Source organism: Peromyscus californicus, unplaced genomic scaffold (genome assembly GCF_007827085.1).
Source record: "Peromyscus californicus insignis strain IS unplaced genomic scaffold, ASM782708v3 Scaffold_22__1_contigs__length_63687245, whole genome shotgun sequence".
In the NCBI taxonomy this organism is placed as follows: Eukaryota; Metazoa; Chordata; class Mammalia; order Rodentia; family Cricetidae; genus Peromyscus; species Peromyscus californicus.
The window spans coordinates 9,970,265-9,994,179 of record NW_026294525.1 but is presented as its reverse complement, the minus strand read 5'-3'; the positions used below and the strand labels follow the sequence as shown (position 1 = coordinate 9,994,179).

At 50.0% G+C, this 23,915-nt stretch overlaps 1 protein-coding gene and 1 long non-coding RNA gene across 8 annotated transcripts in view; one reads left to right on the top strand and one right to left on the bottom strand.

Annotated features, from left to right (window-relative positions):
• Positions 1–23,915, top strand: part of Synj2 (synaptojanin 2) — a 102,845-nt gene that overhangs the window by 18,792 nt on the left and 60,138 nt on the right. For 6 of the 7 annotated variants that reach the window (XR_008221161.1, XM_052750887.1, XM_052750886.1 and 3 more), the window contains exon 2: positions 18,571–18,657. Coding sequence is in view for 6 of the 7 variants with exons in the window: in XM_052750887.1 (XP_052606847.1) it covers positions 18,571–18,657 (87 nt within the window). In the remaining variant the exon portion in view is untranslated. Of the gene's footprint in view, positions 1–15,224; positions 15,247–18,570; positions 18,658–23,915 lie in introns of those variants that run through there. The other variant, XM_052750888.1, reaches the window with a different exon arrangement.
• Positions 18,806–21,517, bottom strand: LOC128118350 (uncharacterized). The gene is made up of 3 exons (XR_008221165.1): positions 20,992–21,517; positions 19,664–19,757; positions 18,806–19,079 (listed from the first exon to the last, which is right to left on the bottom strand). It is a non-coding gene; the product is annotated as an uncharacterized LOC128118350 (long non-coding RNA).

Here is a 23,915-nt window from a genome sequence, read left to right as displayed (position 1 = left end):
CTTTTAACTACGTGGAGTGGCCTTAATGATTTCACCAATACTTGTCCTTTTGGGGAAAGCAAGAGTATTTTGATGTCGCTCAGAACCTCTGCAAGTAGATAAGCTTGTTCAGTTCAGCAGCTGTGATGGGGGAAGGGGTCACAAGAGTCACAAACACATGCCCTGAAACCTGGCATAGATGGGGATGTGGATAAGGCACGTGTGTCTGTCTGCATCTCTCCTGGTCATTGAGCCAGTATGTCTCCTGAGACCCTGGATGTGGCTCACAGGTGGCCTTCATAGCATATCCAACCCAGATGAGCATGTGTATCTGATCATACTCCTACTTCCCATAGCTTTATCATCACCATCAGAGAAACCCAAGGGAAGAACTGTGCCGTTTTCTGGATTTGGGGCTAGAATTATAGAAAACAGACTTTTGGGGGGGGGTTGTTTGGCTTGTCCACCAGCCTTCTGGGCCTACATCCTGTCTTCAGCCAAGCCCCGCACAGCCAGCCCCGCCCTTCAAACTAATCCTTCAGCTGTGTACATGTCTCCAAACTCTCGTGAGGCTGCTCTGCTCTGTCAGGTGGGCTGGAGGCATGTCGGTGTCCTCATCACTCACTGCTCTGCTGGAACACTCTGGGAGCTGACCCTTCTAAGGAGGGCCCTCCTTGTGATCACACACATTGTTCCCTGGTCTTCTCCCCTTCGGTCCCCATCCTAGGTGAAGTCATTTTTAGAGCGTGCTCTGCCTCCTCTGCTGGCCTAGCATCCATGACCACCTTACCTGGAGAGCTAGTTCAAGCTAGGTAGATCCCCACCCCACCCCTACAAAGCTCTGTTTCAGGCTCCCCTGTTCTCTGCCCTCTTCTTCTTCTTCTTTTTTTTTTTTTTTTTTTTTTTGGTTTTTCGAGACAGGGTTTCTCTGTGTAGCTTTGCACCTTTCCTGGAACTCACTTGGTAGCCCAGGCTGGCCTCAAACTCACAGAGATCCGCCTGGCTCTGCCTCCTGAGTGCTGGGATTAAAGGCGTGCGCCACCCCTGCCCGGCTCTCTGCCCTCTTCTACCCTCACCCCAGTTAGTGATCTGTAGCCCACCAAGGCCTAGATACAGCATTCCCTACCCTGCTCCATCTCTTCCATCCCTGTCTTGCCTGGATTCCTGCACACATCCATGACCGCTGACTTTAAACACTGTCCTTGTCTGCCAGCAAAGTGCCCGGCCAGGAACAAGTCCAGACCTCCGAATCTCTGTACCCAACATCTCACGTTGCCCAATGTGGCCAGGAAGGAAAGTACCTCCAGTGATTTCCAGTGCTGTGGGCTGGTGATTTGACTGTATGTGACCTCAGTCTTCCCAAGGCAGCAACACCTCCTCTCTCACCTAATCAATATGCTTCCTGCTTCACCTAGAAAAGGAAGTCGTTAAAAGAGCTGTTCACCAGCTTCGGCCCTGTGTGCCCAATGACCACCCTTCCCCCATCTTTTCAACTCTTGCTCCCACAGACTGACCTTTCCTTCCTAACCCCCACCTTTACCCCAGAGGCTGCTGGGAAGCTCATCCTGACCCCTCAACCCCCAGCTCATTTCCCTTGTGAGGGTGCCGTGGGTCCGAGTGTTGTCTAAGGTACTGTCTTGTCTTCGTAGGCAGAGCTGGCTTCTCTGGAAGCAGACCCAGCCATGCCACACCCCTGAAATCTTTCATCAGGGCCCCAGGGACATCTGCCCTGTGGAATCTTCCAGCCTGTTTATCACCTCAGCTCCTCAAGCACTTTCCTTCCTTGGCCTCCAACACTTCATTATCCTTCCTCACTGTCTCTGGCAGTGCCTAGTTAGCACCAGAGCTGGCCGGTGACATCGTAGCAGCACAGAGGAGCTTGTGAGCTGAAGTAGGATCAGGACCCGGGACTCTCCCTCCCTCCTCTCAGGTTCCCTACAGGTCGCTACTGTCTCATGCAGGACAAGGAGGCCCCGGGTGGATCACAGCCCATGGCTTCTCAGGGGGTGAGTGAGAATGTTCTTGTGCAGGCACCAGGTGGGAGGGGACTTCAGGAAAGGGCCACCTGAGTAAGGAAGAGGTGGGGGAGAACCCAGGAACCAGTTTGGCTGGTTCGGGAAGAAATGATGGACGAACTGGAAGAGTGGGTAGAAGCCAAACTTCCATTTGCCAGGCCAAGGCCTGGGGACCCAGTGGGTCCCCAGTTGGTTGGGATTCAAGTGAAGGAGCTCTTGTGTGAAGAAGGGCCGACTGAAGACCTGCTCCAGGAGTAGCTGGTCCAGTCACAGCACACTGTTCCAGAAGATCCCCTGTGTCTCTAGAGGCTGAGCACACATGGAGAAAGGCGTGTGTACCTCTTTCCTTCTTGACCCTGTTGGCATCCACTGCTCTGTGTCAGGAGCTGCAGCTGCAGCAGCTCAGGCCTGAGTTCTCGTCTTGGCCAGATGCTTGGCCAGTCCTGTGTCAGGCTGTTGGTTCTTTTAAGGTACACATTGCCTCTCTTTCCTGCCCCCCACCCAGATTCCTAGGCTCTGGTTAACCCTGCACCCCAGCTACCGTGTATGGAGCTGGTTAAACCCTTTTGACCTCGTCAGCTCATCCAAGCTAACGTTATCTTCGAAGGGCTGGGGTGGGGTTGGAAGCAGGAAGGTAGGAGGGTGGTAGAGAATGTGGAGGGAGAGGTCCCCTGTCCAGACCTGTTCCAACGATGGCTGTGGGAGAAGGCTTTCCCGTCCCTCTGGGCTGAGACATCCGCACAGCTGATGGGAGGTTGGGCATTTTCTGGCTTAGCTGGTGCTTTCTTAATGTCCCTCTCTCCAGGGCTCTTTGTGGCCTGGACCTTCGGTGAGGGAGAGGCAGCTGGGAGGACAGGAATGTGTCTCAGCAGCTGACTGTCTGGCTGGTTGGCTTTTGTCTTGGCCTCAGCTTCTGTTTCAAACAGATGTTTTGATTTCCACTGTGCTTAGCAACCCTCCCCACAGCCTCTCTGTGCCCCCAGAGAAACCATTGTAAGAGAGGCTTCAGCGCCTGGTAACTGGGAAGGAACAGTCAGCGCTGAACTCAGTGTCCACACATCAACAGAGTCCATGTGTCCTCCTGAGACCCTGAAACCCAAGAAAGTGGTGTCACATCATGCCCAGGAATGTGGTCTGAGTGGCCCTTCAGTCTCGGACTCGCTGCAGCATTCAGTTAACAGCTTATTTTTCTAACCTGTGGGAAGGGCTTGGATGGCAATTCCTTATGGGATGTGATTGTGGAAAATATAGAAAGATTGACTGCGGTTTGACTAACTGTGGACCTGGCTTGGCTGCCTGCTTCCTAGGAACGTGGCTGGACTGACCTGGTTCTTCCTAACATGAGAATTCTGCTGGCTACAGCTGAGGGAATAACCACCCCCACCCAGGCCAGCCCCTACCCCAGGATGCTCTTGCCCTAGAGCTGTGTCCTGGCAACCAGAATCCCGAGGATGCACACTTATTGTGCTTGGGATGAATCATTGATCCCTTGGAATTGCACAAGCATGGCGCTCCTGGGGTCTTCTCTGGTTTGCAAGTGGCCCTTGTGGCCCGGTTCCTTTCCTTGTAGCTCACCCAGACTTCCTCGCGACTCTTTAACTGTGGAGAACAAGTTTTAGCATAAACCATGTTGAGAGACATCGACAACACGTCTCAGGTTGCCAGAGAAACAGGACCAAAAGTCGACCCACAGAGAAGTCATTTTAGACAGAGCTGTTCACGCTAGGACTTCACTCATGGCGAGGCTGGATGCCCAGCCTCAGCCCCTTTGCTGCTGTGACCCTCCTTACCCTCTGTCACTTCTTCAGATGAGTCCTGTCTCCATGCTCGGTGTCTTCATTCTCCATGTTGGTGACCCTTCTTCAGACCTTGTTCTCTACTGAGAATGTCCCTCTGTGCCCTGACTTCCCACACCCACGTCCTGGGACCTCTGTTGTCTGTGTTAGACATTCTGCTCTTCCCAGCTCCGTCTTGGTTGCCTGTCCTTTGTTCCCTACCTGCTGCCATCTTTGGCCCTGCTGGGTTAGAGACCCCTTGAACCTTTATCTTTCACAGTCTCCCCCACAAGGCCTCTACCTCCTTTTTTCTTTACCAGGGCAGAGATCAGCCCTGTACTATGCCCCTCCCTCCTCTGCCTCTTCCTGGTCCCACACACTTGGCCAAGCCTGGTCCCTGATTAATTCCTGTCATTCCTATCTGTACTGTTTCTGAGGTTGGAAGTTTATTGAGATACCACTTTGCCAATTTGGGTGGGTTTGATGGTTGGAAAGAAAATGGCCCCCAAAGGGAGTGGCACTCTTACGGGGTGTGGCTTTGTTGGAGTAGGTGTGGCCTTGTTGAAGGAAGTGTGTCAGTGTGGAGGCGGGCTTTGAGATCTCATATATCTTCAAGCTCTGCCCAGTGTCTCAGACTACTTCCTATTCCCTGTATGTCAAGACGTAAGAACTCTCAGCTCCTTCTCCAGCACCATGTCTGCCTGCATGCTGCCTTGCTTCCCGCCATGATGATAATGGACTGCACCTCTGAACTGTAAGCGAGCCCCCAATTAAACGTTTTCCTTTTAAGAGTTGCTGTGGTCATGGTGTCTCTGCACAGCAACAGGAACCCTAACGAAGACAGTGGGTCTCAGGTTCTGCTCACAATCCTTGAGTCAAGTTGCCTCCTCAGTCAGGACCCATCCTTCTCTGCTTTGTCCCCCCTCACCCTTACCCCTCCCTGACAGCCTGGATCCTCATTGCACTGAGAACGTTGAAGCCATCGGGAGAGAATTCTTACTGACCAGCCAGTCCCTGAACCACTGCCAGCACGCCTCTGTTCCTGTGTGCTGTCCATGCCCCGGAAACCCTGCAGCGGTCTCATCTCAAAAAACCACAGGTCTTTTATGGCCCACGAGACTGTGATGGCTCCTCTGTTTCCTCTGTGAGCTTTCGCCACTGGCCTCCTGGCTGGTCCTGTCCGTCAGGAATGGCTCTGCCTCGGGCCTTTCGTAGATGCTCCTCTTGGTCTGTGGTGTTCCTCCACTCTCTCTTGGATCGTCCCTCTCACTTCGTCAGATCTGTCTTCAAATGCCGCCTTTGTAGTGAAATTATTTTCAGACCACATGAAGATTTCGTTTCTCATTTCCCACTTCCTGTTCAGCTTCTCCACTTCGTCTGGTGTCGCTGTTTATCTACACCAGCGGTTCTCAACCTTCCTAACACTGCGACCCTTTAATACAGTTCCTCATGGTGTGCTGACCCCCCCAACCACAAAATTGTTTTTGTTGCTACTTCAGAACTGTGATTTTGCTGCTGTTATGAATCATAATGTGAACATCTGATATTCCCGATGATCTTAGGTGATCCCCTGTGAAAGGGTCATTCAACTCCCTAGAGTCTCTCTCTACCCACAGCTTGGGAACCGCCCATCAACCCTGCGCTTGCTTATTCAGCTGTCTGTCCATGTTGGCACTTGGTGGTCTCTGCCCTAGGCCTGTGCAGTGCCTTAGCCCCTGGGTTCCTTATCTCTACCAGGTCTGCCCTCACCTGCCTTTACCCATCCATGCATCGCTCAGGTTCCTTCTTGGCTATTGACATGGGCACGCCTTAGATCCACGCTGCTGTGAACGATCTCGGTCTGGTTCACTGTCCCTTTGCCTAGAACCCATCAGACACAGCCATTTAGCACTCAGATGTGGGTTGGTGGAGGGTTACCACAGGAGGACAAGGGCGGAGAGAATGGAGCTTACCCTCAGCAGCCTGGTTGGTTGTGGCCAGGTCGGGGAAGCAAAGTGTTCCCATGTGGGAAAACCCAGAGGAGATTTGACAGGAGGCGGGGAAAGCAGGATGTGCCATATGTTTTCGAGACATGAGGTAAGGAGAGGCAGACATTGCGGATGGGCAGCCTGCAGGTGTGAGCACTCACCCATTGCTGCTTGAAATAAATGGAGATTGGTTGCCAACACTGAACACTCAGGAATGTCCTATTTCTCTTGAAAATTTTCATCTTTGCAGACTCTGGCTGACATACCCACCTGTTGGCCGCTGGCTGCAGTTGTCAATCTGTCCCTACCCAGGGGAGGTTTGTTCTCTGCCACATATGGCCCCACTCTGTAGCTGTGTTCATTCATTACCTGTCTGGTGCTTGTAGACATTTGAAATGCGATCTGTATGTTCAAGAGAAAAGGCTCTCTTTTTCCATCAGCCCTCTTAGGAAAATGGAGTTCCCTGGGGACAAGAAGGGTGTGGGGTGACTCTGGACAAGGTACTGGGAGGTCAGATGTCTGCAGACAGGCATTGTGCAGCAGGAGCAGCGAGGGTGTTGCACTCTGGAGGTTAGATGCATGGAGGCAATGTGGAGGCAGGCCCGGAGGGAAGAGGTTCATGGAGAGCCATGCTTGGGGGAGGGGCTCCCCAAGTAAGAAGGTTACCGAGTATAGGGACTGAGCAGTACCTCCTAAAAGATACATTGTGAGTCCTAGGCGCCAGTACCTCAGAATGAGACCTGTGTTAGTCATCCTTGTGTCCCTGTGACAAAGTACCCAAAGAGCCAGCTTTAAGGGGGGGATGACTTATTCCCGACACATGCCTTTAGGGGTTTCAGCCATCTGGCTTGACTCCATTGCTTTTAGGCAGAACATCCTGGAGGAAGCATGTGGTGGCACTCAACTGCTCAGCTCGTAGTGTAACTGGCCTGGCAGAAGTGAAGATGCTCTAAAGAAACACGTCTCTCAATCCGACAGAGATCAGATTAATCAAACAGTGGACTCTAAAGAAATGGGAATTTCATGCTGGGAGGAGAAAAGAGTTATTTATGTGTGTGTGTGTGTGTGTGTGTGGAGGTGTGGGGGGTGGAGGGGGGTCTTGCCTCCCTGAAAGACACTCCACACAGGTCCAACAACTTGTCAGACCACCCTACAGGAGGAGAGTGAAGCCCAATGATGTGCTGGTGCTGGGCAGGACCACACCTTGACCAGAGCTGCTTAGATGTGCTCATCCTCAGCCCTCTATTCAAACATTACTCTCACTTCAGGACTCCTAAAAGGAGATTGAGATGGACCCTTTTTTTTGGAGTGTGTGTGGGGGGTCACTAGATCTCTTGGTCCCTCTTCCCAAGATAGCTTTTAAATAAACCTGCTTTCTACTTTCCATTATTAACTTGGCTCTTTTAATTAGTTTATTAAGGATGGGTGGCCAAACCTGACTTGAGGCTCATGCTGCGACCTCCAAGTTCCGTAACAATGAGACTCTTCCTCCTCAGGGTCCCACGTACCGTCTCCTGATAGGACCAACAGCCTGGAAACTAAAGAACCAACACAGAACCATAGCAGTGCTTCATGGGCATAGGGTAGATGAAGTCGTGTTGGAGTAGGTTGAGCCCGTCATCCAGTGTAACTGCTAAAGTCATGTGACATATTAGGACAGGGGCATGTAGGTAGAAGACAGCCACGTGAGGCAGAGACTGACTGAGACTTCAAAGCCTGCTAGCAGCAGCCATCAGGAGCTGGATGAGGCGGGACCCTCCTCTGGAAGACCCCCAACTCACCTTGGTGTAATTAACTTTCATCCCCCCCATCTGTGAGAGGGGATGTGTTTGTTGTTTCAAGCCTCCTAATTAGTTTAGGGTTGGTCAGTTTGTGACGGGAAGTGGGTGCTTCACATATAATGGTGGCATCCACAGAGGTCAGACCTGTTTTGAGTTGTCATAGCAATAAGTGAGCAACAAAGCTGTTTTGATTAGGGAGTCAATAATTTACAGGGACCGAAGGGAGCAAGGCAGCCCTGCTGGGATTTGTTTGTTAGTTTAAGAAATATTAGCAAAAGGCTGTGTCAAGTCGTGCTTGTTTAACTCGCCTTCCCGCCCCGCGTCTGATGCCGAGTCCACGGGGCCACAGGTCAGTTTGGCTTCCCTGGCTTCTCCTGGGTCCCCTCCCCACCCGCCGAAGTGTGGACTGGACCCTGTATCACTTTGTTTAGCAGTTTCCTGCCCTTTGTTCGATCCACTTAGGTTTATTTACGGAGCCAAATGAATGCACAAAGGTCCCTTTGTTTGGTGGTGAACAAAGTGAATGCCAGATGACACTTGGGGTCTGTGTCGAAGGCTTGGTAAAGCCGCTGGAGTTGAAACGTTTGTTGTTGGTGTCAGGATTATTTATTGCACTTCTCTGTGGAGAGCTGTGCCTTTCTACCCCTCGTCCTGGCCCTGGCCACACCTAGAACCTGAGAGGACAGTGGATGCAGCCAGGGTTAGCACTGCAAGTCAGGCCCCCACTTCTCCTGATGAGATTGGGTTCTATAGCTCCAGAGTAGGGGTCAGGCCCCTCCTCGAGACTCCTTAGGCTCATGACAATACCCACTCTTTACCAGTGAGCATTCTGGATGAAGGGACATGCTCTCACCCTCCCCCCCCCCAGCTCCACACCCCTTTCCTGAATGTGCAGCAGAGGCAGGAAGATGATTCTGGAGCACACGGTTGGTGTCCCTGTGTGGGCCCTGAAGAAGTGTAACTGTTGCTGCAGGAAACGAGGGTATTCTAGAGAGAGACCTGTGCCTCCCTTTTAACTATCAGACTATTGAGACAATAGGCCTCAGAAACTGCAATTTCCCCAGAAATGTCTGGAACATTCTGGAACAAGGAAAAAGTTGAAGCCCAGTGCCAACCAGAGGAGCTTGTCTCTCAGAGGTTTCACACAGTTCTGACAAGATGTCGGGTCATTGGCAGCAGACAATGATAGGCCACTGAAGTATGGGGCCAGACTTTGATCAGGGCTATTTAGTTCTACATGCCTTCTTGCTCTCTATTTACACTTAAACCCCACGTTGGAGCCCTAAGATGAATTTTAGGGGGTGTGTCCACATTGAATAAATAGTTTTTACTATGACTTATTTCTTAAATTGGCCGTTTGAGGGCAGGTAGCTGAACCTAGGTCCTTAGGGCTGCCAGGGCCCAGACTCTGACCCTAACCACTGGGGTAGCAGAAGTCCACATGCTGACCCTGAGTCTGTACCTGGGAGGTATCTCACGCCTTTATGGGTGGTGGTTGTGGGCCAGTGACTCTGTAGGGCTGTGCAGAACAGACTGGAGACCTTGTGAGGTGTGCACCTGTCTAAGTAGCTCTTAAAAGATGGAAGAAGCAGCCAGAAGAGGGGGAGAGAGAATGAGCTGGGAAGATGAAGGTGGAAGTTGATGCTGCTGCTGCTGCTGCTGGATTGAAAGAGAGAGGAAGGAGCTGAGGGCTAAGGAAAGCCCCCGGACTGGCTCCAAAAGCTTCGTGAAGGAGAAGTCCTGCAGATACCTCCATTTGAGTGGTGATTCCCACCACAGGATGCTGATCTTCAGCTCTGCGAGATCGTGTGTTTGTGTCATTTTTAACCACTTGACCACTTGATATAGCTGCACTGGAGGCCATCAAGGACGGATGGGATTAAATAGACCCAAGCCTGGGTTCTGGTAGCCCTGATAACCTGGGCCGCCCCTCCTCAGTACAGCAATCACAGGGACAAGCCACAGTGAAAAGCAGATGTAGATGCAAGGGTTGGGGAGGGGTGTGCAGAGGGTTCAACATCTGTGATGCACTTTGTTGTCTTAGAGATAGTAAACAAAACCTAGAAGGGGACAGTGAGATAAGCAGCAGCGATTCCTATTGGGAATAGCTGACTTTTTAAGCACACAGAGCCTTTTCTGGGCTGTTTCCCTCCACTCTGTCACAGAGTCAGGCGGCCCACCTGACCCAGGACAGAGACTTTTTAAAAAAGCATGCTTGGGTCTGGAGAGAGCAGGCCGAAACCCAACCCCAGAGCCAGCTTTTGTATGGAGTAGAACAGCATGTAACATATTTTAATAGTATCCATACCCCGCTGTGCACAAGGGCAGGTGCAGTAAAGAAACTGCCGACGTGACTGCTCCATGGTTAGGGGGAAGGTTTCCATGGTGAAATAGACTGGGCATAGCCAGGTCCAGGGAAGCTGGGGAGTGGGAGAGAATAGTGGAGATAGTTGAGATAGCAAGAGAGAGAGAATGGAGCACAGCGAGAGAGCAAGAGGAGAGTGAGAGATGACAGGCAGGCAGGGAGAAAGGTAGAAAGATAGGTAGATAGTGTGGTGGTTTGAAAGAAAATGGCCCCCAAATGGAGTGGCACTATTAGGAGGTGTGGCCTTGTTGGAGGAAGTGTGTCACTGTGGGGGCGGGCTTTGAGGTCTCTTCTGCTCAAGCTTCCCTCAGGGTGACTTTCAGTTGACTTCCTGTTGCCTGCAAGATGTAGGGCTCTCAGGTCCAGCCCCATATCTGCCTGCACGCCGCCATGCTCCCCGTCATGATGATAATGGACTGAACCTCTGAAGCTGTAAGCAAGCCACCCCAGTGAAATGTTTTCTTTATAAGAGTTGCCTTGGTCATGGTGTCTCTTCATAGCAATTAAAATCCTAAGACAGAAAGGCAGACAGTCAGAAAGAATGAATGAATGGGGTGGACAAATCGTGTGGATTATAAGGAGGAATAGATGGGGGATGGGAAGGCCTGGATGCTAATATGGACTTTGAAATGTAAAGCAGGTACTTGTGATACTGAGAAATTCTGAAGGCCAGTGTAAGCTTTGATATGATGATCGACCCCACAGGTAACAATATGTTCCTTCTGCCAGAGGCAGGGAAATGACTCCTTTTGGGGTACAGAAAACCCATTTCACAAGTTCCTGAGGGATGCTAGCTTTTATCTAACTGCCAGAAATCCTTCTAGAGCCCAGCTTAAGTTCATTTCTGGACATGTGGCCTGCCTGTGAGACCTAGCAGACGATGTAGTCAATGAAGCTGGGTTGGGAAGAAGGCAAAGAGATCCAGTGGCCCCCAAGTCCATGAGCCTGAATTTAAACAGAGGGCAAGAGATATGCACAACTGTGCAGGTGTGGTCCTGTGCTTCACAAGTCATCCTAGATGGTCGCCTGGCCTGGCCTGGCGGTTGTCAGAACTGTGACATTTACTTCTGAGAGGTAAATTCCTCCTCTGGCTGGCCTCAGGCTTTATCCTTCCCCTCCTCGCACAGCATGAGATTCCTGGGGACATTCTAGTTCCTTGGGGACCCCGGTTGCAATAGTCTGGCAGCCAAAGAGAACAGCGTGTTTTTCCTCTAGAATACCTTCACTTGCTAAGTACGATGCCACTTTTCCTGACTGCCAGAGTTGATTGGGTCAGGTGGTGTAAAGGGTGTGCCTGTGGTTCCCGGTCCCCTTCTAAGGGCCTGAGACCCCAATTTTACAAATGCCTTACTTGCTGCGAGCAGTCCCTCAAATGCCGGTGGAGGCTGCTTAGCTGTAGGGTCCAGTGCCAACTAGTCTCAGAGGGACCTATGATTTCATCAATCACAACTTAGGCTGCTTTGCTCACTCCCTAAGAATAATACTCAGTCAAATTTGGGGGAAATTAACTCATTGAGCTGATTCTTAATCTTTGTGATGGCATGTGGTGATATTTTATTTGTGCTCTAACAAATAAAATTTATCTGGGGTCAGAGGACAGAGCCAGCCACTAGAGTAGACATAGAGGCCAGACAGTAGTGGCACACACCCTTAATCCTATCACTTGGGAGGCAGAGATCCATCTGGATCTCTGTGAATTCAAGGCCACACTGGAAACAGAGTCAGACATTGGTGGCACACGCCTTTAATCCCAGAACTTGAGATCTCATGTCTTTGCTTGGGAAGGAAACACGCCTTTAATCCCAGGAAGTGATGGCAGGAAGCAGAAAGGTATTATAAGGCATGAGGATCAGGACCTAGAAGCTTTTTAGCAGCAGTTCAGCAGAGACACTTTTGGTGAGGACTCAGAGACTTCCAGTCTGAGGAAACAGGATTGGCTGAGGAGTTGGTAAGGTGAGGTTGGCTGTGGCTTGTTCTGTTTCTCTGATCTTTCAGCATTCACCCCAATATCTGGCTCCAGGTTTTTTTGTTTTTATTAATAAGACTATTCAGCAATTCATGTTACAATGGCAGAAATCTCCGTGAGAGTCTGTGGCTCCCAGCCATAAAAATTTACATTCAATTTCAGTGATTGTATAGCTTCCCACAGCTATCCCTTGAGGTCTCTGTGGCTGCCAGGGACATCCCCTGCCATGCCAGGCTGGGAGCCCTGTTAGTAATAAATTCACACTGAGAGTGGATGACTGTTTTTCTGCCAGACTCCTCCTGGGCTTTGCCAAGCTCTGGAACCACGTTCAATGGCTCCTCATTGTTTGCACGTTCTACACTTACAGATTCGCCCAGCTATCTAAATTGTGTTGTGACCCTAAGAGTGATGATAGCAGCATTTTTGAGGTCATTTGTGCATGGGGCAGAGTGAGTGGCAAACATTTGATTACCTATTGAGCGTGTTCCCAGCTAATGTTGGAAAAGGATGAAACTCTGACTTCTTGTCTGGCTTTGGGAGCAAGTGTCTCTTTGGATGACTTATTTAATGCCACAGTTTGTACATTTTGTTGGTGATGTCACATTTTTGCTTTAAAATTTTTATTTATTGTTTTGATGTGTATGGGTGTTTTGCCTGTGTGTATGTCTGTGTGCCACATGCATGCAGTAGCCATGGAGACCAGAGGAGGCACTGGTCCTCTAGAACTAGAGTTATAGGCAGTTGTGAGCTGCTGTGCTAGGAATAGAACCCGTGTCCTTGGGAAGAGCAGCCCATGTTCTTAAGTGCTGAGCCATCTCTCCAGCTTATTTATTCATGTATTTTGTGTGTATGTGTGCAGGTGCTCACGAGGAAGTCAGAGGTCAACTCGTGGAAGTAGGTCCTCTTCTACCATGTGGTTTCCAGGGATTGAACGCATGGGTCAGGCTTGGTGGCAAACGCCTTTACCCACTGAACCATCTTGCTGACCCCTTACTTCATATTTTTAAATGACCCATCAGGGGACTGGAGACATGGTTTAGCAGTTAAGAGAACCTGGGTTTGGTTTCCAGGACCCACATGGCAGCTGACAACTGTCTGTAACGGTAGTTCCAGGGGATCCAGTGCCTCCTTCTGGCCTCGGTGGGTATCGGGCACACATGTGGTGTACAGACACACATGCAGGCACAATTCCTGTACACCTAAAATAAAAATAAACAAAAGGAACTGACTCTCAGTCCAGAGCTGTAGTACCACCCAGCATGTGTATGTGCAAGGAGGCAGTGACAGCCCTTAGAGAAAATCACTTGTGTGTAATAAGCTTTATTCTGGTTGGGCCCCCTGTGCTGGTGAGTGTGTGTTCAATGTGACTGAATCAACAATGCATATTCAATAAGGTGTCTTTAAACAGAGACACACGGACAGCAAAGTTACAGACTGATGACAACTCTTGACTTGGGGAGTGGTCATGGGACACTGACCCTGATTTCCTCAGGAGCACAGCCACAGTACTTGTCTGTAGCCATCCTGGTATCTTAAAGGGAACAGCCACAAGGAATGACAGCTGTGTCCAAGGGAAAAGTAAAAGGATCCAGAAGAGAAGAGAAGCCCTGACTCAGGAGCTTCTATATAGGTGATAAGATCTAAACTGTCCGAAGACAGAGTGTTTATTTTTCTGCACCTCTAACAGGAATGTTAAAACAACAGACTATACTTACCGGGGCCAGAATATCTGTAGCCTTGAGTTTTGTTGTGGGGTACCTGAAGGAAAAAAAAAAAACGAGAGGCCTGCTGTAGTAGATGGAGCCTTGATTCACAGCCAGCAAGGCTGTCCCAGGCGACGAGTGGGAAGCAGCCGCGACCTCGAATTTGTTTGAGTCTTCAAATGTAGGAACCACGACTGTGACGTACACAGAAAGGCAGCTGTGGACATCTGCAGCAGGCAAGCGTTTATAGAAGAGGAGAGATCGAGCAGTTAAGTGATCAGGCAGGTCTCTTATCCTTCAGCCAGGGACACGTTGTACAGGAATTTATGGTCCAGAGATAGTTTACTTTAGGAATTTATGGCTACGTGACCAGAGGCCAGTTTACCCAGGGTAGTTTTTGTACTTAAGGTATTGTTAGGAATACTTTCACAAGATGGCGTAGCTCAGGATCCCACTACAGTTTTACCATATTAGCATTCTCTCATCTCTAAATAACACCTTAAAAACCCACATTACAATTTAACTTACAAAAGGTAATTCCTTTTAAATAAACCTTACTACATTATTTTGTGCGTGTGTGCACATACAGGTGTGCTTGTGTGCATGTGTGTGTGTGTGTGAGTGTGTCCACATGCCATGACACATGTGGGGGAGTCTGAGAACAACTTCCTGGAATTGTTGTTTTCCTTCTACCATATGGGTCCCAGAGATCAAACTCAGGTCATTGGGCTTTGTGGCAAGTGTCTCTAACGCTGAGCCACCTACAAAAGGTAATTCTGTAAGATGAGAAATAAGTATCAAAATACAAGCTAGATTAATTTTTAAGCCTTACTTACTTTTTATACTTTGCTTTGTAGGCAGAAGTTTCTCTCCTGCCTGCCTGTTCCCAAGTACCCAGCAGCTGCTTCCCAAATAATTGACTCGGAGGCTTAATATTTATTACTTATAAATGCTCGGCCGGTAACTCAGGCTTATTACTAGCTAGCTCTCACACTGAAATTAACCCATAATTCTTATCTGTGTTTAGCCACATGGCTTGGTACCTTTTCTCAGTATGACATTCTCATCTTGCTTCCTCTGCATCTGGCTGGTGGCTCCTGACTCCGCCCTTCCTCTTCCCAGAATTTTCCTAGTCTGGTCGCCCTGCCTATACTTCCTGCCTGGCCACTGGCCAATCAGTGTTTTATTAAACCATTTCAAGTGACAAATCTTTACAGGATTATTCCACAGCATTGCTTAATCTGCAAACATTGTAAATCACTGTCTGAGTAATGTGACTTATAAGCTACAAAATCATTTATCTGGCCTTCATGAAGATACCTAAATGCAACTCTCCCACTTGAGAAGCTCTGGCCTGGGTCTTGGTTGAGTGTGTTCTGTTCTTTCCCTAAGAAACTCTCTCTCTAAATGCCTGTGCTTTATTAAAACATGTACTTGCCCTTATCTTTACCTAATAAATTCTCTAACTTTGCTTCACTCTGAACTTTTTTTCATCAGGCATAGCTAAGGATCTGGCTTTACCTGAGTGGGTGTCCCTAAGGGGAGAACTCAGGCTGTCGACAGTTCTGGACTGAGTCTCCCTGCTGCTGGACACAACAAAGCACAGTAGGGTATCACTGGCGTCTCAGCCGTGTTGATGGTCGGCCTTCATCTTCAAATGGCCTCCTGGCTCCATCCTGCCTGCAGAGATGGAAGGTCTGACTTTGACCTTACTGACTGCGCTGGATGTACACAACCCACCAACCTCCAAGCCTGGAGTCCTTGTGTCCTGTTTGGTAGGGATTGCAGGTTCTACCAAGGGGAACCTGGTAGCCTCCCACTATGTCTTAGTGTTTCTAATGCTGTGAAGAGATACCATTACCATGGAAATTCTTATAAAGGAAAACATTTAATTGGGGTGGCTTACATCTTCAGAGATTTAGTCCATTATCAGCACGGTGCGACATGGTGGCATGCAGGCAGACATGGTGCTGGAGAAGTCGCCAAGTGTCCTACATCTTTGCAAGCAACAGGAAGTGGTCTGAGACACGGGGTGTGGCTTGAGCTTGTATGAGACCTCAAAGCCCGCCTCCATAGTGACCCACTTCCTCCAACAAGGCCACACCTACTCCAACAAAGCCACACCTCCTAACAGTGCTATTCCTTTTGGGGGCCATTTCCCTTCAAACCACCACACACTGCCTCCAGGGCCAACTAGAGAAAAAGGGGGGCGGGGCGGGGGGAGGCACAGTGAGCAGGTGGCTCTGGAACTGGACTCCGTTTTATGTTTCTAACCTGTAAGGAAATGTGGTCTCATGGATGTATGTGTTCTTCAGAGGACCAGTTGAGAGGGATGGGAAGTCTAGTCTGTTCTGGAGACTGAGTGGTGGCTCTTTTGAAATGGAGTGTCAGGACAATTGTCAGCTAAAGCTAGGTTCAGTGCTTACGGCATTTGTCAATGCTCTGCGTACTCACCTGTTTTTGGTGGACATCTTCAGGGGACAGGAAGCCATGAGGGCCAGATTGTTCCCAGCTTGTCTGTACTCAGGGCTGGTGTAAGAGTGTGTCATCTGCTGTGTCCCGCCACCCCCCCCCCCCCATCCCACCACACACATGCTTCTTTCTGAAATCTCAGTTCCTCCTGGAGATTGCCGGACCCTGGGCCCCCTTCCTGGTGCTTGGGAGGACAAATCGGCAGTTTCTGTGATGATGCAGAGGCAGGTCCAGCCAGCTCCCACCCTCTGCATCTCAGGGGAGGAGTCCTGGAGCTCTTGGACAAGAAATGGCCACCTTTATTTTCATCCTTGGTGACTGAAAGCCAGCCAGCACTGCCCTCAGGAAGGGAGGCAACTAGACCAGCTCGTTACCCATGCCCCTCATCTGTCACTTCTGCCTGCCTCACACGAAGTCTTGAAAAATCATGTATTTCTCTTTACTTATTTGAAACGAAGTGATTAGTAGGCCCTGCTGGTTTTATTTCTTTGGCGATGTTATTATTGTTACATTGGCTATTTTGAAACAGGGCTCACTCTGCAGCCTGGCTGACCTTGAACTCCTGACAGTCCTCTTGTCTCAGCTCCTCTGAGTGCTAGGATTACAGGTGTGAGCCTCCACTCCCAGTTTAGATTTTATTTAAGATGATGCTAACAGGGCCAATGAGATGGCTCAGCAGGTAAAGGCAACTGCCACTAACCCTGACTGCCCGAGTTCAAACCCCAACCTATGGTGGGAGGAGAGAACCACTCCTGCAGATTATCCTGTGATTTCCACATATGTCCTGTGGCATGCACTGCCCCCACAAAATAAATGTAAAATAAGTTTTTTAGCTGGATGGTGGTGGTGCGCACCTTTAATCCCAGCACTCAGGAGGCAGAACCAGGTGGATCTCTGTGAGTTGGAGGCCAGCCTGGTCTACAGAGTGAGATCTAGGACAGGCACCAAAACTACACAGAGAAACCCTGTCTCAAAACAAAACAAAACAAAAGATATTGTCCATAAGGAATATATATTGCTACATTATAACAAGATACTGTCCATAGGGAATATATGTTGCTACATTATAACAAAATTTTTTTTTGTGGTGCTAGCGCTCAAACCCAGGGCCTTGTACATGCTAGGCAAGGACCTCAGACCTTAAAATATTTCTCAAACTATGGGCTGGAAAGATGGCTCAGCAGTTAAGAGCACATGTTGCTTTTGTACAGGACCTGGGTTTGCTTCCTAGCACCCACATGGTGGCTTACAACCATCCATAAATTCAGTTCCAGGGGATCCAATGTTCTCTTCTGGCCACCACTGGCACCAGGCATGCATGTGATGCAAATATATATATATACATACATGCATACAACACACACATACACACAATGAAAAATATATCTAATATTTTTTAATACTCTAATAACTAGATTCCAGTAAAAATTAGTGCCCTCTGCCATCTTACTTTGTTGTTGATTTTTATACCAACTTTATTGAAATGTAGTTCATGTACCACACAACTGATTTCCAAAAGTATATAATTCCATGGGTTTTTTTTAAAGTATTTTAGTATTTAAGGGGTTATCTTACCATCCCTACAATCTAATTGTAGAGTATTTTTGCCCCCTTTAACAAAGACTCCATTAGCAAACCTCTATGCTCCTTTGTCCACGCTCAGTCCCTGCTAACCATGAGTCTGCTCTCTGCCTCTCTGAGTTCACCTGCTCTGGATATTTTACACAAGTGGGCTCTTGTGAGCTCTTCGGTGGTCCCTTCTTTCACGTGGTGTAGTGTTGTCACAGCGATTGGGGTTTGTAGATTCTCGGTGCAGTTGAAGCATCCCTATGAGAAAGGGTCCGGACACCAGCTCCCGCTCCTGGAATCCCCAGAGGTGCCTAGGGCATCCCCATGGATGCCCCTGTGCCCTTCCTTCTTGCTCCTCCTGAGTCAAACTGGGTCGTTGTTTGGGTACTGACATGGTTGCTAGTCACCCCGCAGGCAAAGTCTGCAGTTTGCCTTGGGGCTCACTTGCCCCAGCCCTGAGTCACCCTAACCCCTGTGCTGTGATGACGCCTAGTAGAAGCAGGTATCTCGGGGATTTCCCAGATAAAGTTCCTGTGGCTGGCACATCAGAAGAAAAGGCCTTGCACGTAGATTCTGGGACCTCACCCTGTTCTGAGTGTGTGCAGTACAGTGAAGAGTGATGTAGCAGGCCAGACCCAAGGTGCCCTGGCATCACCGGCCACCCTAGGGCTCCCTGCACCTTCCCCACCCCCACCCCCGTCCCCACCCCCGCCCCCAGGAAGCCGCCAGCATTTCCAGAGAACAAGCCTTCCTCCGTGGGAAGGTCTAAATCTTTGCATCTCTGGGTTTCTCGGATCCTAAAACCCATACACATGGTGTCTGTGGGCCGTGCGATTGTCTGCGTTTCCTTTTTCGAGTGGGTGAGAGCCAGATTGGCAAGCGCGGTGTGAATGAACGAGCGTGAACAGAGCCGCTTGCTTGCTGATGTCTCTCTGATGTGTTTCTCCTCCTCTCCCCCCCCCACCCCCCCACCCCCAGCTCCGGAAGAGAAGGAAGTCATTAAAGGACAGTATGGCAAGCTGACGGATGCCTATGGCTGCCTCGGGGAGCTGAGGTTAAGATCTGGTGAGTATCCGCGGCTCCATGCTGTGGGCAGTCCCCGGGGTTAGCCTGGGGAGGCCGTCCAGTTAGATACTCTGTGTGTGAACCACTTTCATTTCTGAAGATGGTGCTTTGTGTTTCTCAGCTTGCTCCTCCGGGGGGGCCTGGTGGGGGGTCGGGGGGGGGGAGAAGAGGGGTGGCAGCAGTTTGATAGTCCCCTGTCTGGAGTAGAGGAGGGCATGGTTCCAGCCCTGGGTGCCGGCAAGTTTACCTGCCCCGTTGTCTCTCGGACCTAAGTTTTTCCAAGGTGTCAGGCTTCTGCTCTGGCGTCGTCCATCGTGTGGGTTTTCCAGGCGTCTGCCTTCTCAGGTGTGACTGCTAGGTAGACTTTGACCGTGGCTCAAGCCATCGCCTGAAAGCAGCATCACTGGACGTTCTGGGTGTATCTGGAGAGAGGAAGGGCTAGTGGGGGTGGGGGTGGCCAGGAGAGGAAAACTGCGACACTCTATGTGGGAGTGAGAGAGAAAGGAAACTGCGTCCAAATGGGCCTGACGAAAGAGAGAGCGCACACAGGAAGCAGTGGGCAGCCCTGCTTGCCCTGAGCCGGTGGCAGCCACCTCTGCCACAGTTCCGTAGTGCCTGCTCAGCAGCCATTCTTTCCTTCCTCCCGGTGAGGAGAGCCTGCTTTAGGTCGGTCCCACCTATCATCAAAGACCAGGTTTTGGAGTCCAGTGGCCTTTCCGGCCAAGGCCAGGGCACAGGTCACATTCCTAATGGGATCGGCTGGGGGACTTCCAAATTCAGGCCTTGGGGGCTTTTCCTGAGCTGAGCATGTGAAACTTCTCTGCAGCACACAGCCTCTGTTGGCACAGAGAGGGTTTTAGGGCTGGCCAAACAGCGTTGATATGCTTGCCGCTATTTTTCTGGGTCATTTCTGTGGTGGGGTGGTTTTTTTTCCCCCCACTAGATATGATGATTACACTCCTCATTTCCAAATCGGAAATGTTTAGGGAAAACATTTGGTACTCACATGACAAAATGAACTTGCTAGATGCTGGTCTTGTGCCAAAGACTAGACCGAGGTTAATGGGTTCAGTGTTTAGCATCAGGCAACCATCGTCTCCCTGTTTACAGAAAAGAAGAGAGGAAACAGGTTCCGAGATTTTCCTGACTCACCTTAGGGTGAAGAGTTCAGCTGGGATTCACAGCAAGCCCAGCTGTCTTCAAACACTCCCCCTTTTTCACGAGAATGTGAGCAGAGGAGGTGTGGGCTGGGCTGTGTCTCTGGACTGTTTCTGAAGTTGTAGACCCCTGGAGCCCTGGTCTTCCACTGTGAGGATTGTAAGGGTGATGGCTTACTCAGGGTGGGCCTTCCTCTGCACCACACTGTGATCTGATGGTTTTAGTGTTAGCCTGATCTCCAAGGAGGCAGGCTTGACTGTCATCCCGTTCATATACAGCGGGGAAGGCCTGGAAGCTGGCCTCTGGCTCTCCCCTGAAGTCCCCTTCCTCTGGTGTGTGACACCCTGGCACTTGGCTGGGTTCACAGTCCGATCTTAAAGGTGTAGTTGGCAGTTTTTTTTTTTTTTTAAAACAAAAATGAATGATACACTTGGACTCAGGGAAGCGTGGTAATTGACACCAGTTTGAGTTATTCTCAGGTGGGACCTCGATTTTACACACGTGCCCCGTGACATCACAATCGACCTCCTGTATCCTGCTGTTGGGGCTGGTGTCCAACAACAGGAAGTGGCACATGATGCCTTCACTTTCTCATAGGACAGGGATTTTCCTGAGCTGTGAGCTGAGGTCAGATACTGGGCATTGGTTCTGAGCAGGATGGTGAACAACCCATACAGAATCCTTGTCTGAGTGAGCCTGGGTATCTGTGGGGTCCACTGCAGAGAGTGGAGTGGCTGAGCGCCCTGCCCCCAAGCTGGCCATGTCTGTCCATCCTCTTTCCTCGGCTAGTACCCCCACCCCACCCCACCCGCTACCCCTCTAAGGAGTGAGTGGATACAGCCTCCTGTTGGGCTAAGCCAGTACAGCCAGCCAAGCAGGGTGCCTGATCAGCAGGAGGCTTGGGTATAATGAAGCCTCCAGCATGGTTTCTGATGTCCTCTCAGATCCCAAAACTACCTTCAAGAGTCCCCTACAGAGCTGACTTCTAGTCTGTCTGGACCTGGAGAGGAAGTGTGACTTTGAGTATGTTGGGATTGTGTGGCCTCCTGTCAGCACATTCTGGAAAGTGTGTTGGTGTATCTGAAAGATGGGAGGATTGGAATTAAAACCAAGCCTTTCCAACCACCCCTCTTTGGTATGTTCAGAAAGCACTGGCATGAACACAACTTTACTTACCCTGTGTCTCTCCGACCTGGGTTGTTTTCCTCTGTGCTTCTCATCCTTGGGTGTTTGGGGCGTTGGAGGATGATGCCCTGTGGGGTGTGGCTTCTGATGGTTTCCTCTTGGGCTTTCAATTCAGACAGAGTTAAAGTTCAGCCCTTTAAAAGAAGAACAGGCATTGTATTAGAAATGGAGAAACATGAGGTTGCATAAAAGCCCATCTCTAGCTCCCGCTGGCAGGAAGGGGTAGGAGCCCCCATGATTAGCTGTGAGCTGGCTGGCTTATATACAACATTAGAAAAGAATCCACCCCCATGGTCCCAGAGGTTCTCCCTTGACCTGAACTCTCAAGACCTCCCTGTTTCCTAGCTGCAAGGGACGATTCAAACCCCAGCCTGCAATGGATTATGTCTCCTGGAGCTCTGCAGTGCACAGCCTGTGAACTGGCACACAATAGCCCTGGAAAGTCTCCACTAGATTCTCCTGGATTCCTGCTCCATCTTCATAACTGACTGACCTTCTGTTCTTAGTTACTTTCTCCAGGACTGCTTGTTCGTCTGTAAAAACAGAGAACCTGCCTCCTCTCTCTCTCACATAGCTAATACTTTTTTTTTCATTATATGTACTTATTTACATATTTGTTTATTTAGTGTGTGTGTGCGTGTGCACGCGCGTGCGCATGTGCATGCGCGCACGCACATGCACATGCATGGCATTTGTGTTCAGGTCAAACGACAACGTGCAGGAGTTGGTTCTCTCCTTCTACTGTGCAGGAACCTGAACTAAGGTCATGTGCTGGTTAGTTTTGGTCAACTTGACAGAACCTGGATATATCTGGGAAGAGGGAATCTCAGTTCAGGAACTGTCTCCATCAGATCGGCCTGTGGGAATGTCCATAGGGCATTTTCTTGATTGCTGACTGATGTAAGAGGGCCGAGCCCACTGTGGGCACTGCTGTCTTCGGGCAGGTCCTTGGGCAGAGGAGCTGAACAAGCCAGGGGAAGCCAGCCGGTGTGCAGCCCTCCTCCATGGCCTCTGCATCAGCTCCTGCCTCCAGGTTCCTGCCTCGGCTCCCCTCAGTGATGGCCTGTAAAGTGTGCAAAGTGTAATAAATGCGTCTCCAGGTTGATTTCGGACATGGTATTTAATACAGCTACAAAAATCAAACCAGGTCAGGTCATCAGGCATGGAGGCAAGTACTTTTACTGAATGAACCATCTTGCCAGTCCTCCCACATAATTGATGGTTTTTGTTTTGTTTTGTTTTTTTTAAATCAGTGTGTACACACGTACACACACACATACATGCCATGACATAAGTGTGGCAATCAGAATCAACTTGCAGGGAGGGATTGGTGCTCTCCTTCTAGCATGTGAATCCTGGGAATTGAACTCAGGTCACCAGGCTTGGCGGTAAGTGCCTTTACCCACTGAGCCCACTCGCCAGCCCCCATACAGTTTTTAAGAGTTCTTTAAGAGGGCGTAAACATGATAGCCTTGAATCTGTGGGTGCTCCTCAAAGTCTAAGGAGGCTGGTCATGTGATAGGATGTGATATGGGGACAGTGGCCATCCTGAGACTGAAGGGAGGGAACCTGTGTCCCCCCCCCCAACACACTGCATCCTAAGAAGCTCTGCTGTCCCTTGACTCTTTTTCTGCCACAGCTCGAGTGTGAAAGGGGCTCTGAGAAGACCACGGGCGAGGCTGGTGGCTTCCGTGGCTGTTTCCTTGAATGGCCACAATACAGGCTCACAGAGGTCACTTCAGAAGGAGATTACTCTGGAGAGGATGTCTGAGTCACTACACTTTTGAGATTCAGGACACTCCATGTAGCTAGTCTCAAAATGGACTGGCCATTGTCAGTCTCTGAATAATTTATTTTAATACTCATACCCACCAGTGTGTTGGCAAATGCTTGGCATCCAGCTCTGGGAGTAGGGACTCTGATCTATAGTGTCTGCCGATTTCTTTGGTGTAAATATGCTAGCCAAGGATGATTGTGGGTTTCTCTGTGGTATTAGATAGCACGGTGCACATGTACTCTCCCTGAGAACCCGGCCACAGGGCAGTCCTGAGTGTACTGCTTCTGTGCTATGCAAACGGAAGGGAAGAGGGACTGGAGACCACCCCATAGAGGCACACAGCATCTAGATCTGAGCCTCGTAGCGGGGAGAGATTGGGACACTCCTCAATCCCTGGTGTGTCCCAGAGATGCTTAGCACCTTGTCTGAGGCCCCAGCAAGCCTCAGGGGGAGCATAGACTCCAGAGCCCCATCTAGGCTTGGTCTTTAACCTTGCTATCAGATCCCCACTGGTTTCAGACCCTGAATTCAGCCTCCATTGGCCACTTCTGAGACCTTGCTGAACCTAGATGCTGAACCTCTTTGCTTCTTTGGTATCAGAAAATTGGTCTTCTCACAAGCAAAACCCAGGTTCTATAGTTAAGGTATGAGCCTTGCTTTGACCCACAATGTGCGCCTCTGTTGGTCTTGCAAGCCCAGACCACACCGACAGGTGGGCAGGAGCCAGTGACCTCCGCCAGTTTACTGCTGGGCTCGATTCTGGACCTTTTCTTAAAATCTACAGCACATGGAGCACAAATAAGGACTGTTGATCAAGAATGGTAGGATGAAGTCAGGCCAATATGGCTAGTCAGGCTTGCTCTTTTGAGCAAGCCCAGGAAAGGCCATGGCCCATCATGGGTTCCACAGGTCCATGCTCCTCTGTGACCACAGAGGTACACAGATACGTGGGTTTCTCCAAAGACCACTCCCAGATCTCAGCTCTTCCTAGTAGCTAGCTGATCTGTTCAGGAATATGCCCCTGTGTCTGACCCACAGTTCGTCCTTCATTTTAATAGTCATTTTCTCTCACTGGAATATTACCATGGTGTTCTGCTCTGGAGGTGATGAACTCCAGGGTGCCACACAAAGGCATACT